The sequence below is a fragment of the Sciurus carolinensis genome, chromosome 5, assembly GCF_902686445.1.
Source record: "Sciurus carolinensis chromosome 5, mSciCar1.2, whole genome shotgun sequence".
In the NCBI taxonomy this organism is placed as follows: Eukaryota; Metazoa; Chordata; class Mammalia; order Rodentia; family Sciuridae; genus Sciurus; species Sciurus carolinensis.
Window position 1 is genome coordinate 2,843,324 of NC_062217.1, and position 16,181 is coordinate 2,859,504.

Genomic DNA, 16,181 nt, shown 5'->3' on the forward strand with positions numbered 1-16,181 from the left:
AATCTCCCCGTGACTCACCTGCCGCCTCCCTCTGCGCTCGGGCACCTGTTTCCTTTCCCGTGTCCGGGCGTGCCTCGAGGGACCGCGTCGCTGGGGCTGCCCGCCTGCCTTCTTCCGTCTAACGTGAGCAGGTGGGGACGGGCCCACGCACAGAGCACATCCGTGAAGGTACCCACCACACGCACACACGCACACACGTTACACACTCAGGCAGCACACTGAGTGCACGCGCCACCCCTGAGCGCCCACACACAGTTTTCAGGAATCCTGCCCTGCCCGCAGCCCCTGGGTGTCCTGTGGCCTGCTGCAGCTGGCCCTCCCCTTCTCCTCAACGGCAGCGGTGGAGGCCGTGGTTCTGGGAGCTCATGGTGCGGTGGTGTGGGGACAGAGTGCAGGACTGGGAGGGCCACTTGGGGGTGGTGACCGTGAAGCAGAGCTGCCGACAAACCCCAGCAGCCACCTGGCAGGCTGTGTGCCATGCAGAGGAGGGGGACTTCAGAAAGGGGACCCGGTGGAGGCTTTACGAGCATGGGGAGTCTTCCTCCCACCTTAGTCTGTTGGTGCTGCCTTAACAGCGCACCTTAGGCCGGGTGACCTGTGAACCAAGGGACTCACTGCTCACAGATCTGGAGGGCACAGAGCTTAATGCTGGGACTTGTCTGGTGAGGGCCTGCCACCTCAGTCAGTCTGTGACCTCACATGGCGGAAGGGGCTGGGATCTCCCTACGGTCCCTTTGCTGAGGGCACTGACCCCTCACCCAGTCACCTCCCACAGGCCCACTCCCTCCCACTGTCCCCTTGGGGGTTCGGATATCTGCCTGCGAGTGTGACATTGAGAGGCAGCTAGCAGCTTCACGCTGGGCTGGAGGACGTGCCGCACGTGAGCCTGTGCTGATGACGAGCTGTGTCTAGGTGTGTTTGTGACTGGGTGAGAACTTCTCCATCTGAGCGTGGCCTCGTCATCCGATTCAGTCCAGATTCAGTCCAGTCGCTACCAGGAGAAGCCCCGTCCCTGAGGTGCCCTCTGGGTTGGAAAGCATGCTGCCCTCTGGCTGGGGATCTTTCCTGTGAACGCCAGCGCTCCCTGAGTGCTTGGCCAGAACCAGCCTTTCTATGGCCAAATGCTATTTCACAGGCTGTGGGGTGCAGCAAGGCCACAGGGAGGGAGGGCCAGGCCAGGACAGGCTCTTGCTTTGCAAGGGGACATTTCTCCCAGGTCACATGCTTCCTCAGTGATGTGCCCTGGAAAGTGGGTACCAGGGATTGGAGCACTTAGCCTCTGTGCCTTCGTCACTTCTGGGATGACATCTCTTCTGGGATGTGTGGTGAAAACTGAAGGTTCTCGAGTCCCAGGAGCTGCCTGGGTTTCCTCCTCTGTCTTAAAACCTCACATGACCCCTGAGTGGAAGTGACTGGGGCGAAGGACGTTGGATTTTCCTCACGTTCTTCCATCTACTAATCTAGCCAACTCTCCATATTTTAGTTCTAAACCCATTTTATTTGGGGGTAGGAAGTGGATGCTAATATTTAAAATAACTCTTTAAATTCTGTCTTGCTTCCTTAAATGGTGCTTCTGATGATTGTCCTTGCCTGGAGATAATTGGACAGATATGATTTCTTTGATCTTACTGTCGGGTAAGGACAAGCACTGGAAGGCGGGACCTGGGCTGTCATTGGAATGGGGAAGCCTCTCCTTGCTCATGGCTCTCACTGCTTGCCTGTAGGAAGTGGCACTCCTGTCTTCCCTGCCTCTTCCCCAGCCCGGCCCTTTCTGGCACATTCTCCCTGCCCTGCAGGGAGCCCCGTGGTGGAGTCACAGGACAGGTGTCCGGGTAACTCACTTGGGAACTTCCTCTGTACATCCTGTGGTGCCTCGGGCATCCCAAGCTGCCGGTGACGAAGCCTAGATGGAGTTTGAAGGAATTTGCCTGCTTGTACACTTTCTGTCCTGCGGGGCGTCGTTCCTGACCAGGGCAGAGTCCTGGGGCTCCAGCTCCATCCCGTGCTTCGGCACCGTTCTGGACAGTGGATGACTGAGAGGAGAGCCCACCGCCGTGGCCCTGGTCCAAAACATCTGTCTCCATTTCTGTGCTTTCTGTCACCTGTGCCTGGTGCACAGTGAGGTGTCTTCAGTGCTGACTGAGGAATTGAGCCTGGAGGGTGTGGCTGTGTCCTCGGGGGCACTGAGCAAACCGCGTAGACAGCGGTGGTTGGTGCCTGTCATCTGCAGAGCGGGTCTCTGACCTCACAGACCTGAGCTGGTCATCTCCCCACTGTGGCCACACACCCTGGACCTAACAAGGCTAGCGCCTGTGGAATCCAAAGCAGTCATCAGCTGGCTATTTTCCCTCTTCCCTCAGGGACAACTTTGACCCCCATGGGGAACTGGGGTAGGCTCTGCTGGTTCAGAATTCCTGGGGGTTCCAGTGTCCACTGAGCTAGTGAGCCTTCATCTGGGAGAGCAGAAGGCCATTCGCAGCATCCACTGACGAGGGTCCTCCTGCCAGAGAGAATGTGGCTCAGCTACTGTGTCCGAGGCCTCAGACCTTTTGCTGGGGACATTGGCCAGGTGTGGCCTGAGTACTCTGAGTGACCAGACTCTGTTTCTGGGTTCTAACTTATCTATATTTCACCATTGATCTTCTAATCACTTTTTTAAATTCAAATTTTAAATTCAAATACCAAGCGTACGGGAAAACGTCCTATCTTTATACTGTACATCTCTAATGTATTTTTTATGAGAAAGTTAATACCTCATAACTTAGAAACTATAATACATTTTCCTGCATCTTAGCCCCCAGCCAAAGGACCTAACATTTTAGTTGATTGCTCTCAAGTAATTAAGAAAAAAAGAGCAGGAAATCATACTATAAATATAAACTTTGAAGCCTCTACAAAAGAGGTATGATAAAATCGGCACTATGGGAGACTCTAGATTTAATATTGAGCTGATTTTTAATAATCGGGCTGGACTCTGGATTCAAATACAGGTTTGTGAGCGAGCTGTGGTGGGTGTGTTCCCTGGAGGGAACGGAACGCCTTTTCAAGTGTGGAAGCAGTCATTAATTGTGCTACCTGTGTGCCATGATGCTGTATTGATTGTGCTGTTGTATTCCTTTCCTGTCTGTATTCAACTTTAAAATCAAGATTTTGACCAGGAAACATAACAGAACCTCAACATTGTGCTTTCCCAGTGACTGTGTGCCCTGAGGAAGTCAGTGGTGTTCCCTGAAAATAGGTTACAAGGGCTTGTTTGACCCCTGCACTGCAGACCCATGAGGCCCAGCCACCAGGCCTCTGGGAAGGCTCAGCTCCACTCTGTCCCCTTGTATCAGTGGGGCCAGGTCTCCTTATGTGCTACCCTTCTTGAAGTCTGTCTTCCGTTTGAGATCCTGGGTATGATTAATGGAGTACTGAAATCCCTGCCACATCCCAGGAAATGTTATCAGTGATAAGATATTTCCAAGTAACTTGCCTGGGAGGAAGGGGAGCCATTTGGGGATTTGGAACATATGCATACCATCAGCTACTGTGTCCCACAAGAGGAGTCCTGGAGGCTCAGAGCCCACGAGCAGATAGCGCAGACTTATGCGGACCCTGGGAGAGTGAGTGGATGTTCTAGGCTTGAAAAGAATTAATTTCAGAGGAGTTCATTCTGGAAGAAACCACAAAACAGATGTGTAAGATAAAGGGGGGATTTCTTTTTGTTTTGGGTACTAGGAATTGAACCCAGAGGCACTTAACCACTGAACCACATCCCTAGCCCTTTTTATTTTTTATTTTGGGATAGGGTCTTGCTAAGTTGCTTAGGGCTCTCTAAATTGCTGAAGCTGGCCTTTGAACTCACGATTCTCCTGCCTCAGCTTCCTGAGCCGTTGGGATTACAGACACGTTTCTCTGAGCCCAGCTTGATTTCTTAAACTACCATATTTTTTAAATACCCAGGAAATTATTTTCTTGTGTCAAATTTAGCCATAGAGACAAGGATGAGAAGCTCCATGGTCATGTCCGGTGGGAGGGGAAGGAGATGGTGCTGCATTTCATCCTCTTTTAAATCATTCTTGGGAAGGAACAGCTTTGATGGACATGGGAGTCGTGATGATAACTGCAAGATACGTGTGTTAATACTGAAATCAGAACAGTTTAGTTTGGGTCATTCACTTCATGTTCACCAAGCAAGAAGTACCTGAATGTTTGATCACATTTGATCCCTGGAATGGTGCTGACTGCCTGGCACAGCAGGCATAGGTGTCCCTGTCCTGCAGGTGGCAAACTGATTTTCAGAGAGCCCAAGTGATTGGTACTGGAGCCAAGTCCAGGATCTGCCAGCCCCTGGTTAAGGTTCTTTCCTCATGGAGAGTTAATGAGGCCAGAACACGGAAAGTAAGGTTCCCAGGGTGCACTCCTTCCCCAGAGTGCACTGCACATGCCTGCTTTTGTACTCAAGTTTGAAAATAAGACTCCCTTAGCACCTTGGTGGCTTCATATCATTTTCTTGGGATCTTAAACATTTTGTTTTCTGATTCATTTATGAAAACATTTAGTGCATAGCTACCCTGGCTGTGTGCCCAGTGCGGAGAAGGTGCTGAAGAAGGTGTGATGTGGCCTGCCCTACCCAGTCTGCAGGTGAGGTGCGGCATGGCCCCTGCAGCCTGTGGGCACAGAGAGTGGGACCAGCAGGTGGCCCTGCAGGGCATGCAAAACCCAATTTGATAGATAATTGCATCTAACACATTTTGTAAGGGATTTCTTAATTTCCAATTCCTCTAAAGTTTAAATCTGAAGAATATCTTGCATATTTTGCATGCTTTTGTATTGCTAAATATAATTATCGTCATGGTATTTCTTCTGCATTTTTCAAGTTTACTGTTATCACAGACCAAAAAAAAAAAAAAAAAAAAACCCCGAGCTGGATTGTGGCATTTCCTGACTCTTATGCATCCTGGTTTTATTCCAAGACCCTGACACTTCCGCCACATTTCCAAGTCGAAGTTAATAACATCCTCAGCTATGGAGCATGAGAACCGCCCAATTTGGGTACTCGTGTGGTAATGCGTATTTCTCAGGTTTTTGGATAGTAGAGAATGCATCTCTTCAAGTCTCGAGGTTGTTGGTTTGGAGTGACAAAGACAAAGCAAACTTCCTTTGTGAGCCAAAGATTCTTTTTGTCTTGTTCAAACTTAGAAGTGTATGAGCCTCTTGTCATAGCTCATCATCAGTTATCTGTGTTCCTATCCTTCCCCCACGTCTTCAAGTCAAGACATAGGACTTCGATAAGATTCCCTGGAACTTAAAAAAAGAAAGGTAGTTGGGCAGGTGAGCAGAGTGCAGGTGCAAGGGCAGCTCTTCGGTGAGGCACTCCCGAGGAGCCAGCTGCATGCTCTTTGACAATAGTTTTCACTTAAAAAAAAAAAAAAAAACATTTCAATAGTGTAAGAAAAAATCTAAAAGGCCAAAGTGTTAGGCCACTGTGATTGTCACTTAAGTGTCCCCCAGGATCCCAGTCCCAGTATTTCCCAGGTGTTGATTTAGACCCTACATGGAGGCTGCCTCCCTGGTGTGTGGCTGCTGGTATGTCCCTGGAGCACCCCCTGCCTGGGGTTGGTATGTCCCTGGAGCACCCCCTGCCTGGGGTTGGTGTGTCCCTGGAGCACCCCCTGCTACCACCCCATGCTAGCCCCTCTCTCCCCGGAAGTCCTGCCAGGGAGCTGTGTGGCAAGGGGGCCAAAGAAAAGCAAGGGAAATGTGTTCTGTTTATTTTAGGATGGGTTTTCTACCATGGGCACATTGGATAGAGGCCCTCCTGCTGGGCACAACACACACAACCATCCAGACCAGAGGGAGCAAGGCGTCCAGCCTGCTGTCTAGCACCGTTTGTGTCTGTACTGTTTAAAAAAAAAAAAAAAAAAAATTCCGGTGCTGGGAATTGAACCCGGGCCTCACATGTGCTAGGCAAGGGCTTTACCACTGAGCTGTACACCACAGCCCTGCTTTCTGCTTCTGAAGGTGATTTTAAAACCCGGAGATGAAAAGCAGAATGTGAAGTAACAGGCTGAGGAATGTCAGCGCCCTTGGTTTTTGTGAGGGCCAAGGTTGATAGATCAAGCTGTCAGCAGGAGAAGTCATGTATCACCTTCTTTGGAAGCCACTAAGTGATTGATGAACTTTCCCCCTTCACCATTGGCCCAAACCAGGAGAACCATTTAAATTCCCTTAAGCTGTATGTTCTCCATAAACTGCTAATAGAAAGGAACCAGAGAAAGCACCTGCCAGTGCACTCCACAGGAGCAGGGTGCTTAGTGGTAGTTCCCTAGACATCTCTCTGAGCATGTTTGTATCTGTTTTATGCATGCTTTGTAGGATTTAACTTTTTCTCTATCGTATGCTAGCACCATGCAGTTATTTAAAAAACTGATTTTTCTCTTTACTAAGTGGTTGTTAAAAAACTAAAAGAAAAAGCGTTCACAGTTCACATCGTCTCTCGGGTCACAGCATTTTCTGTCACTCGCAGGCCTCCAGATACAGGTTACTAGTTTTATATTGAATTTAATTTCGAATTCTAATGAAAATTCTTTCCTATAAAGTTCTTTTGAGCCTTATGAAACTAATTTCTCTCCATTGTGCCAGTGTTAAATGGTGTGAATATTTAATTTTATTAATCGTAATATGTTAATATAATGAATATTTAAGAAAAAAGCCTTGTTGGTTCAGGGTCCACAGGGGAGTTTTAATTTGAAGCAGGGTGTGTGTTCCCAGAGCTCCCTCTGGTGGCGAGAAGCTGAGCCCAGGCATTCTGTGTTCCCCCTGCCTGTGAACGCAGCAGGACCAGGTCTGCAGATACCTGTGGACACCTTTCCAAGGAGCAGTTGTTTGGCGGGGATTCCCTGGTGCTGGGTGCGAGTGCTTGGTACAGTGGATGCAGCTGCCTGCCCAGGGCTGAGCTGCCTGGATGGGGTGCTGTGTGGCCTGGAGGAAGGTTGGGGCTGAAACGGGGATGACGGTGGATGGGGTGAGAGGCTACTGGGTTCTCTGAGCAGCCTGGACCTCCACACTGGGACAGAGTGTGTGGCTGTCGAGCCAGAGGCAGAGAGGGTGCAAATGCCACAGAAGAGTCTGCTTCTGCTTGAGGTTTGGTGGGAACGCGGACATGAGCTCTGGATTGAAGATGAACTTCAGGAGGAGGGGTGCGCAGAGCGTGTGGCTGAACAAGCCCACGGGTTCTGGAAAAACCTCGTCACGGCGTTCTTGCTTATTTTCTAACTGGGGCGACTACTCCAGGGGACTGACCTAAAATAGATAAACTTAAAAACATTTTAAGCAGATTAGTGTGGTGTAGGCATCAGTGGAAGCATGTTGGACTGTTTTTTAGGGAAGTGGGTAAGAGATAGGTTGTCCAAGGGAAGAGAGACCACTGAGGACCTGGGCTACTGCCATAGCTGGAAACCGCTCCTGGTCCTCCGCTCAGCCAGAACTTTTCAAGGACCCTTGGAGAGTTGAAAATGGGCTTTTTTCATGCCAGTAATTTGTCAGCACTCAGTTTTGCTAGAATGCTTTTCCTAGACAGTGAAGCTGGTTTTTACATGGTGTTACAGAAAGTTTTAAGTTGTTTATAGGAAGATGAGACCTAGGGCTCTTTTGCATATTCCTGTGTGGATGGTCGTTCTTTAGAAAGTATTTTGTGAGGAGCCAATTTTTTCTTCATAAGCTGATGTGCAAAATAGATTTTTTAGATTGGAAGCATCTGCAGTTTTATTTCTTTGCAACAGTTTGTCCGTCAGAAATATTTGCTGTGGATCTCTTCTGTACCCACCTTCTGCTGTCTTTGGACTGGGTCTGAGTAGAGCCTGTGGCTCTACCACCAGCTCCCTGGCAGTGTTGAAACCCAGACGAGACCATGCAAGCCTGGCGTCGTGCCTGAATTGATCGTGGGCTCACGTGATGCCTCCATGCCAGGAGTTGTCCAGTAGGAATCTGCCCTGGAACAGAGTCTGGAGACAGCGTGGTATTTGGTGCTGTCTGTGGCTATCTTAGGTTGGTGGCCTCCGCTGGGCATAGGCGGGTGTGGTTCCGGACAGGGACCTCACCCACAGAACTTGGGATCTTCCACTCAGGAATCCTGGAGCTGAGAGTCTTGTGCAAACATTGCAGTTCAGGTTTGGCCCTGGGGAGAAGGCATTTCCCCCTCGGGGACATGCAGGCCCTCTCCCCTTCTCAAGCCCAGTGCTGTCTTGGCCAGACGAGCTTCATGACAAGCCAGGCCATCCAGTGTCAGTGGCCTTGGGAGCCCCCTGGTGGTCAGAGAGAGGAGCCCCGATGTCTGCAGAGGCTGGGCAGGGTCAGCTTGCTCAAAACTCTGATGATCTAGATGAGGCTGGACGAGTCCAGAGCTCCAGGAGTAGAATAGATCTTACAGTGGCCGGAGGTCATGGGTCACAGAGCTTTTCTTTCTTTCTTATACCTTTTCATTCTTCTCAACCTTTAGACTTGCAAAGATGGGGAGTCCTCATTTCAGGAATAACCTCTCAGATGTTTCCCATCCCCAGCGCAGGGGCGAAGCGCTCAGCACACACCCGCGTAGTCGGTAGTGAGCCACTACATGACGATTCCTAGTATCGACTCCCTTGAGCTAAACACCAGGGCTTGAGAGAGGAAACGGGAGTGGGAGAAGAGGAAGGTGGCCACAGCTTCGTACACCGATGGATTGCTCCTTCTTGCCTCCATGGTGAGCGTTTAAATGCAAGACTTCATAGTAACGAGCCGGTTGCAGCTAACTCCCGCCATCTGCAGGGCTAGGTGTAGCTGGTGAAAGGAATGCAGTGTACTCTCAGTTAAGGATGCACATTCTTCAGGAATCTGCCTCTGTCCCAGGGAAGCCAGGCCGCGTGCACGCCTTCTTGGGAGAACAGGAGCCCTTCCTCGTTCCAGCTGCGTGTGTCCTGCCCTCTCTCCCCCCACCAGTGTAGCACTTCTGCCCAGTGTCAAGTTCCATGGTGTGGACGGCGCTCCCAGTGGGCCCTGTCCAGAGTTTTTCCATGACCCTGTGACACGGATCGCAGCCTGCCCACCACTTTCCCAGCAGCATCGCATTCCGGAAATGGTCCTGCAGATGTCTGATGGTGGCTGGGCTCAAGGAATTGGACTTGTGGAATTTCTGGCTGAGTGCCGCAATCCCCCATTGACTATGACCCATCATCCAAAATTGTTTCCTCGTCACTGGATGCTTGGTGAGCCTTGGCTCCAAACGCAAGTGCTTTCGTCCCCTCAGTCACTTGTAGCCTTGCTTGGAATTAAAATCTCAAGACACCAGATGACAGAAGAACACAGTTGAGGCAGGATGTGTCCAGGACAGAGCTTTTAGCCTGGGCACAGATGTCAGCCAGGCTATAATGGTGTCTAAAGGGCCAGTGTGGGTGGAGACCTGGGACCCCATCCTCTCAGGACTATACGCATCTTAGAGTGTCTGGATGTGTCCACAGCCAGTGACTCATTGTGCTGCCGGCCACCAGTTTTTTATGAGTTCAAAATTTGTGCCAAACACTGTGTGAATAAGACCATATTCTTGCCTTTGAAAAACCTACATTGTAGAGATGGGGGATGGATGGCTGGGCTCTCTGGCTTTGCTCATAGACATTCATTCTGCTTTGTGTGAAGGAGCCCAGCTCATGGAGACTGTCGTGCCATGATAGATGGCCATGTGTGGAGGAAACCCAGAGTCTATGTTTTTGGTTGTGCTGCAGCCCCTCATGAAGATTCATGATCATATCATCTTAAATGTGAAGGAGCAGTTAAAATTTGATTTAAGTTTAAGAAATCTGTGTTGGTCGTTGGAGCAACTCTAATGTGGCCTTTATAGTAAGGTTTTGGATGGCGCTCATTCTGGACATGCTCTGTGTCCACTTCAGTCTTTGTTGTAGATGATCACATTGTTCCCTGGATTTAGAGACTTCATATTATTCCAACATCAATTGTCCTGGTGTGTCATTTGTTGTCTTTGAATTTCTAATTTGGATATGAAGGGAGATATATTCTAGTATCTGACTTCCTGACACACAAACTTGTTTCTGTAAGTGCCGTACAAGGAAGGGACATAATTGGGTATTATGATTCTTCCCATGCTTTGTGGATTCTTTAAAAATATATGCTTGCTGTAGATACTGTGGTGAGCAAATGTGTTAAGTTGCTTCATGCATGAAACTCCATTTCATGCCTAATTTAGAATTGGCCGATTTCAGCCCCAAGATTATTCCTGTGCTCTGTCCTCTTGTCTTGACAAACAACAGCATTCTGTTCTTCCTTCCCAAATTCTGAATTTTATCATTTGAGAATGTAGCAATAGCCACTTCTGTTGTTGGTATATAAATTATACACACACACACACACACACACACACACACACACATTTTTTTAAAGTTTTAATTTAAAGAATTTAACTTTGAAAATTTACATATAGTAAAATGGGGGTTAGAGTTTATGAGTTTTGTTTTTTTGATTGACACATAATAATTGTGCATGCATTCAACCTGTAATGATCAGGTCAGGGAGTTAGCTTCTTCACCTCAACCACTGGCCATTTCTGTTGGGAACCTGGCTTCCCCTCATTTGATCAGCGCCAGGCATAACATTGATGATCAAGAACCAAACCAGGAAGCGTGACCTGTGTGGTCCTCAGTTTCTCTTTTCTTCTCTCTTCTTGTGTGTGTGGCTCTGGATAGAACCCTGGCCTTGCACATGCTGGGCAGGAGCTGTGCCGCTCAGCCAGCCCCTGCTGCTGCCTTCTGTCTAACCTCACTGCTGTACAAGTGGCGGCTGGGGGGTCTGGTTTACCTGGTGTGAATGGTGTGGCCGCTGTGTGCTTGGCCTTGCCTTTGGCACGTGGTGGGAAGGGAGGCCTGGGGTCCTCCTCCCTGACTGCATTTGGCCTTGAGTCCAGTGGGTGGGCGGGCTGGAGCGTTGCCAGCTGCAGCTGCAAAGTCTGGCTCGGAAACTTCTGGTGCTGGCGACCTTTGCACAGAGTGTCCGGCTCTTTGCTCTTCCTTGATCCCCAGTGGAAATGTGCTGGAGGCTGGGTGGAAATATTCGACCCCACCTAGTATCTGCCACATGCCAACTAATTGTGCAGTTGCTAGTGCGCTCATCTGTCCCTTTGCTCTGCTGGCTTCCCATCATGACCCTGGGTGGGCACTGGGTACTGGACTATTCATGTGTTCTTTTGTCTGAACCACGACTGGGAAAATTAAAAAAAAAAAAAAAAAAAAAATTGTGGGGGATGCAAGAACCAAGCCAAAGAGGAGTCATTTCCTCCCGAGCTGCCGTATTTCACAACAACGAGGGTATGTAGCCGCTTCGGCTCTCTGGTGACTTTTGGGAAAGATTGTGTTCTTGCGTGAAGGCAGCTCTGGGAATTCAGATTTCTCTCTTCTGTTCCCAGGAGCACAAGAGGTCACCAGTGACGTGACAAGTCACTTGGGCCTCAGACGGGTACTTCCCTTTCTGTGAAGTGGACACATAAAAGGGTCGGTACCTCGGGCTGACGCAGTGTTGGGGAACTGTGAATAGTCTGCTGGGAACCAGCTTGCTCTAGTGACCTAGAAAAAAGGGGGACCCAGGCGTGGGCTGACCTCATTTCTATTTCTGGCTCCAGTGCTGACTCAGTGAGAAACTGGTAGGAATCAGTTAATCTGGCTCTGGTTGCCTGTGCATTCCACGATTAAAATGAGAATTATAAAATCTTATCTCCGCTGGCCTCGTGGTGCTACTGCCAGTATTAATTAGGTGCTGAGAATATTCTACCCAATGCACCGCAGGGCTGCGGCTCTGGTGGGCCGTCCCTTCCTGCCTGGCTCACGCGGGGTTATTTGGGGATACACGATTCAATATTTTTTATTTTGTTTGGTTGGCCAGCTGTTTGCTGTTCAGTTATTCTATTTTGAGTAGGATTTTCCTACATCTGAAAACTAGGTGACTGTGTACAACATGCCTCTGTATTGTCAGCATTTCCTGGGTTGTAACTTGCTGCCATTTTTGCAGGTCAAGGGTGAGCACATCTGAGTCACTCTTCATTTGCACAAACTTGGTCTGGGAACATTTTTCCAGCCCTCGGGGAGAGGGTTCAGCTTTCTGTGTCCAGCCCTGTGAGGCCCTCAAAGTAGCGCCTCTGCTCTTTCTGGTGAATTCCCTGAGTACTGGCCAAATCAAAGGTCTAATTTTTCTTACCCCACTTACTGCTTATCCTCTCTTCTAGAATTTGAAACATCTCCCCACACTCATTCATACGTGGTGAATTTCTAGATTCCTGACTTAGGCTGCAATCCAGGTACATCACGTGGAGGCCGGTGGCTGGCATCTGGAGTCCCAAGTGCATTGCGAGTTTGCTGGAGCAGAGCCGGCCGCTGAGGTCCCAAGCGCCAGGATGGGCTGAGTGGTTTGGCAAGAGGACTGACTTTGAAAGCTCTTGCTTGTCTCATTTCAGTGATGTGACGGTGAAAAACCTTTGAAGTGACTCTCTTGGTGTGCTATCCAGGGGGTGAAGGTTTGCGTCATGTAATGTGTAACACGTTCCAGCTTCTTTTTACCTTGAGCTAATGTAGCTTGGAGAAGAGCACTGAATGCCAGCTCATCCTGCCTGTGGTCTCCAATGTGCCTTCTGTTTTCAAATCAGCTAATAATAGTTACTTAATCTACCCAGCGTGCATGGTAAGATTGCGTTTAGGTCCACATGCTTCCGATAAGCAAGTTCTTTTGCTCTTATCTGGGTTTTGAGTGTTTTCATTTGGGTTATCTAAGGGTGGCAGTCTTCCCAAACATCACTTCCCTGGCCACGGGCTCCTTCTGCCTGCAGAACAAATAAGACTTTCAGGGTCGGGCATCAGTACTCCTCCCTCCACGTTTCCACCCCACTTGTTTCCTCCTGCTGGTGTTTGTGGCCACATGGCCCACGCGTCCAGCCTCAGCCCTCAGCTGTCCTCCAACCTGTGTGTCCAAGTACTCTGCCATCTCCCTTCTCTGTGTTTATCTTGCTTTCTTCCTTGAGGCCAGCTTAAGGCTCAGGGCCCACTGAGTCTTTCTCACCATGCTTTGTCTTTTTTAAATGTATTGCAGCCCTTGTAATGTCTGCCACATGATTATACCCAGAATAATGTTCCTTATCTTAAAAATAAGTTTCTTATTTTTGTGGGGCAGAGACCAGACTTAAACATTGATCCGTCCTTTGCAAAATATGCTTTTGAAGAACATGAATGATCAAAGCCCAGCGTTGTGCTGTAGATTGCCCAGGAAACCTCAGTGTCTAGTGCTATAAGCCACACCAAGACTCTGCCTATCAGCACGTCTGGGAGGGACCTCAAGAGAAAGGCTTGACTGGTGATCTGGTCATGAAATCCCAGCATGCTCTCTATGCTCAACCAGCGGGTTCCATTAACAGAGCAAAAGTATAACCAGTTCAGCAAACAAACGAACAAACAAACCAAAGACCCCACTATTTATTATTTTACTTACCTAACAAAGTGCTTAGCATTTAGTACAGATTAAGTGTTATATCAGGTTTTGCACATAAGTGTTCCTGTTCTCAAGAACGTAAAATACAGCAGAGAAAAGCACCAGAAGTAGGGTTAGCATTTGTCCTCAGAAGCTCACTACAGACTTGTGCAATGTTGAATGGTACTCAGAAAAGTTGGTGCATTCATCGGGGTCCTCTGGAGAGACAGCCAGTAGGATGGATGGACAGATGCACAGATGAGGGATTTTCTGTGGGCATTGCACCTGTGATCATGGAGGCTGAGAAGTCCCACCATCAGTACCTGCAAGTGGGAGACCTAGGAAACTGGTGGCATAGCTCAGTCCAGGGCTAAAGGCTAACGTGGGGCGGGGCTGGTACAAGTCCTTGAGTCCAACAGTCAGGAAGTCTGGAATCACGATATCCAGGGTGGGAGTTGGCAGGCGTCTGTGCCCAGAGGGGCCAGGAGACACCCTTTCTCCACCCTTTTGATCGATCTGGGCCCTCAGGTAATAGAATGGGCCGGTGAAGGCAGGTCTTACTCGGGCCACTGACTGGGTGCCAGTCTCTTCCAGAAACACCCTCGCAGACACGCCCAGGAATAGTGCTTTGGCAGCTGGCTAGGTGTCTTGGCCAGCCAGGTAGACACCTGGTTCCTTTCCTCCCTTTCTTCCCCTGCCTCTTGTCTGATGCATGCACTTCTCCTGCAGGGGGAACGAGGTCTCCCAGGGCTACAAGGTGTCATTGGATTTCCTGGAATGCAAGGACCCGAGGGGCCGCAGGGACCACCTGGACAGAAGGTAAGTTTGACTGTCATAGCTGGAATGTGGTGGTTGGGTCCCACTGCTCTACAAGAAGGAGCAGTCACGATGGCATCTCTGTTCTCTTCCAGGGTGACACGGGAGAACCAGGACTTCCTGGCACAAAAGGGACAAGAGTGAGTAGTTGGGGCTTGTAGCTGATGCCCCGTGAGGGACCAAGAGCTTGCGTAGCGGGGCTCGCTGCAGGTCCGAGGGTGCTGTCCTCACTCTCCTCTGGGCCACCCTGCTTGTCCTCAGGGCTCAGTGCCCAGCGGCCCAGCTGTCGGGCGCCCCGGCCCTGGCCTGCTGATGGCCGCTGCACACAGGGCACGTTGGTTGTCTTAACCTCGCTTCTCTCATCTGTTCCCCCAGGGTCTCACTGGGTGGGGGGCAGTACACCGTAGTCCAGGCCCTGAGAGGGAGAGGACGGCCTGCAGTGTGGAGACAGGCTCTCCAGCCCACATGCCCTTCTCCCTGCAGTTCCTCCGCTTTCCTTGCTTCTCCTGGTCCTCAGAACAAACTGACCATCTTTCTCAGAAAACGTTGAGTAGAGTGACAGGAATCTGGTGAAGCCTCCTGTCGCTCCACTAAGAGGGAAGGGTCGCAGCCTGGGGCACCGGCGCCCTCCGGGGACTCAGGCAGAGCCGGGGCAGCACTGCGGCATCCAGGAGAGGGCCATGCGGGCTCCAGCCAGAAACGGCGGGTGTCCCCACTGTGCCGACAGCCTGTGCGCTCTTCTTCCCGCACATTGGTGATTTTCTGAGACTTACATGTTATTTTTTAACTTGGATGTTACAGAAGATGAAATGAGGTCAGGGTTATTTTGTGCACATGCAGGCTTGATTTTAGAAGTGAGACTGTGACCGTCACCTGCAAGATCTGCCCTGGTCATCTGCATGGTCTGCCCCTGGACTGGGCTCTCAGCAGACTCTTCTGTCTGCTTCGTGTGCACATTCTGAGCCAGAGATGGTTGCAGGCTCCACCAGCCAGGTGGGTGGGGAAGGAGCAAAAGAAATGTCCGGTCTCAAATGAAAGCTTTCTTCTCATCCTTCCAGGGACCCCCAGGAGCTGCAGGTTACCCGGGAAACCCAGGACTTCCGGTATGTATATGAAATGTACTACTTTAGTGTGAACTGCTTGTCTAACCTGTGAGTTTCTATTATGGTTATGTCTTCAATTGACTCCTTGCAGGGTATTCCTGGCCAAGATGGTCCTCCAGGTCCCCCAGGTATCCCAGGATGCAACGGTACAAAGGTAAGTTAGTGCTTGGGATGGGACCCTCCCCTTTGCGTGCATGGTCTCTCCTGCGGTCAAAGGTCAGGCAGGGGGCTCTGCTGCACTTGCTGTCATTGGAAAGTGGCTTGTCTTAGAGGTAGTTCTTCATTTGCTAAGGAAAAACAGTTTTCCCATGTTTAATGAACAGGAAGGATATAGCCTTTCTTTTTTGTAGACTTTGACCCTAAAATTGCTTTTTAGCCCTAAATTTATAATCAGTCACTAAAATCAAATAAGAAAATGCTGTTATGAACCTTCATTTCTTTTGGGTATGCTACCAGGTACATTTTTCTTTTATAAAGTAGCACCAGTAATGTAGCATACACGCTGCTGGCAGGGAATTACGTCAACCCCTGGGTGAAGGTTGGCTGCTGGGAGCTCAGAGCTGTCCCAAGGTGGGGACAAGGTGTGAGCGATTCTCTGCTTTCCTCTAGGGAGAGAGAGGACCGCTCGGGCCGCCTGGTTTGCCTGGATTCTCTGGAAATCCTGTGAGTATCAGTTGGCACAAGTCAGAATTTCTTCCTCTGGTTATAATTTCTCTGCTTTTATTTTAGTTTTGGTGCTTATATCCTAATGCTAATGATACTTTGAGAAAAACAGAACTAATACCCAAA

The 16,181-nt window shown here is 49.7% G+C and overlaps 1 protein-coding gene across 1 annotated transcript in view; it reads left to right on the forward strand.

Annotated features, from left to right (window-relative positions):
• The window catches only part of Col4a1 (collagen type IV alpha 1 chain), a 134,490-nt gene that overhangs the window by 65,158 nt on the left and 53,151 nt on the right, over positions 1 to 16,181 (forward strand). Inside the window, exons 3-7 of the mRNA XM_047552911.1 lie at positions 14,203 to 14,292; positions 14,385 to 14,429; positions 15,348 to 15,392; positions 15,484 to 15,546; positions 16,002 to 16,055. Of these exons, the coding sequence (XP_047408867.1) occupies positions 14,203 to 14,292; positions 14,385 to 14,429; positions 15,348 to 15,392; positions 15,484 to 15,546; positions 16,002 to 16,055 (297 nt within the window). The remainder of the gene's footprint in view (positions 1 to 14,202; positions 14,293 to 14,384; positions 14,430 to 15,347; positions 15,393 to 15,483; positions 15,547 to 16,001; positions 16,056 to 16,181) is intronic.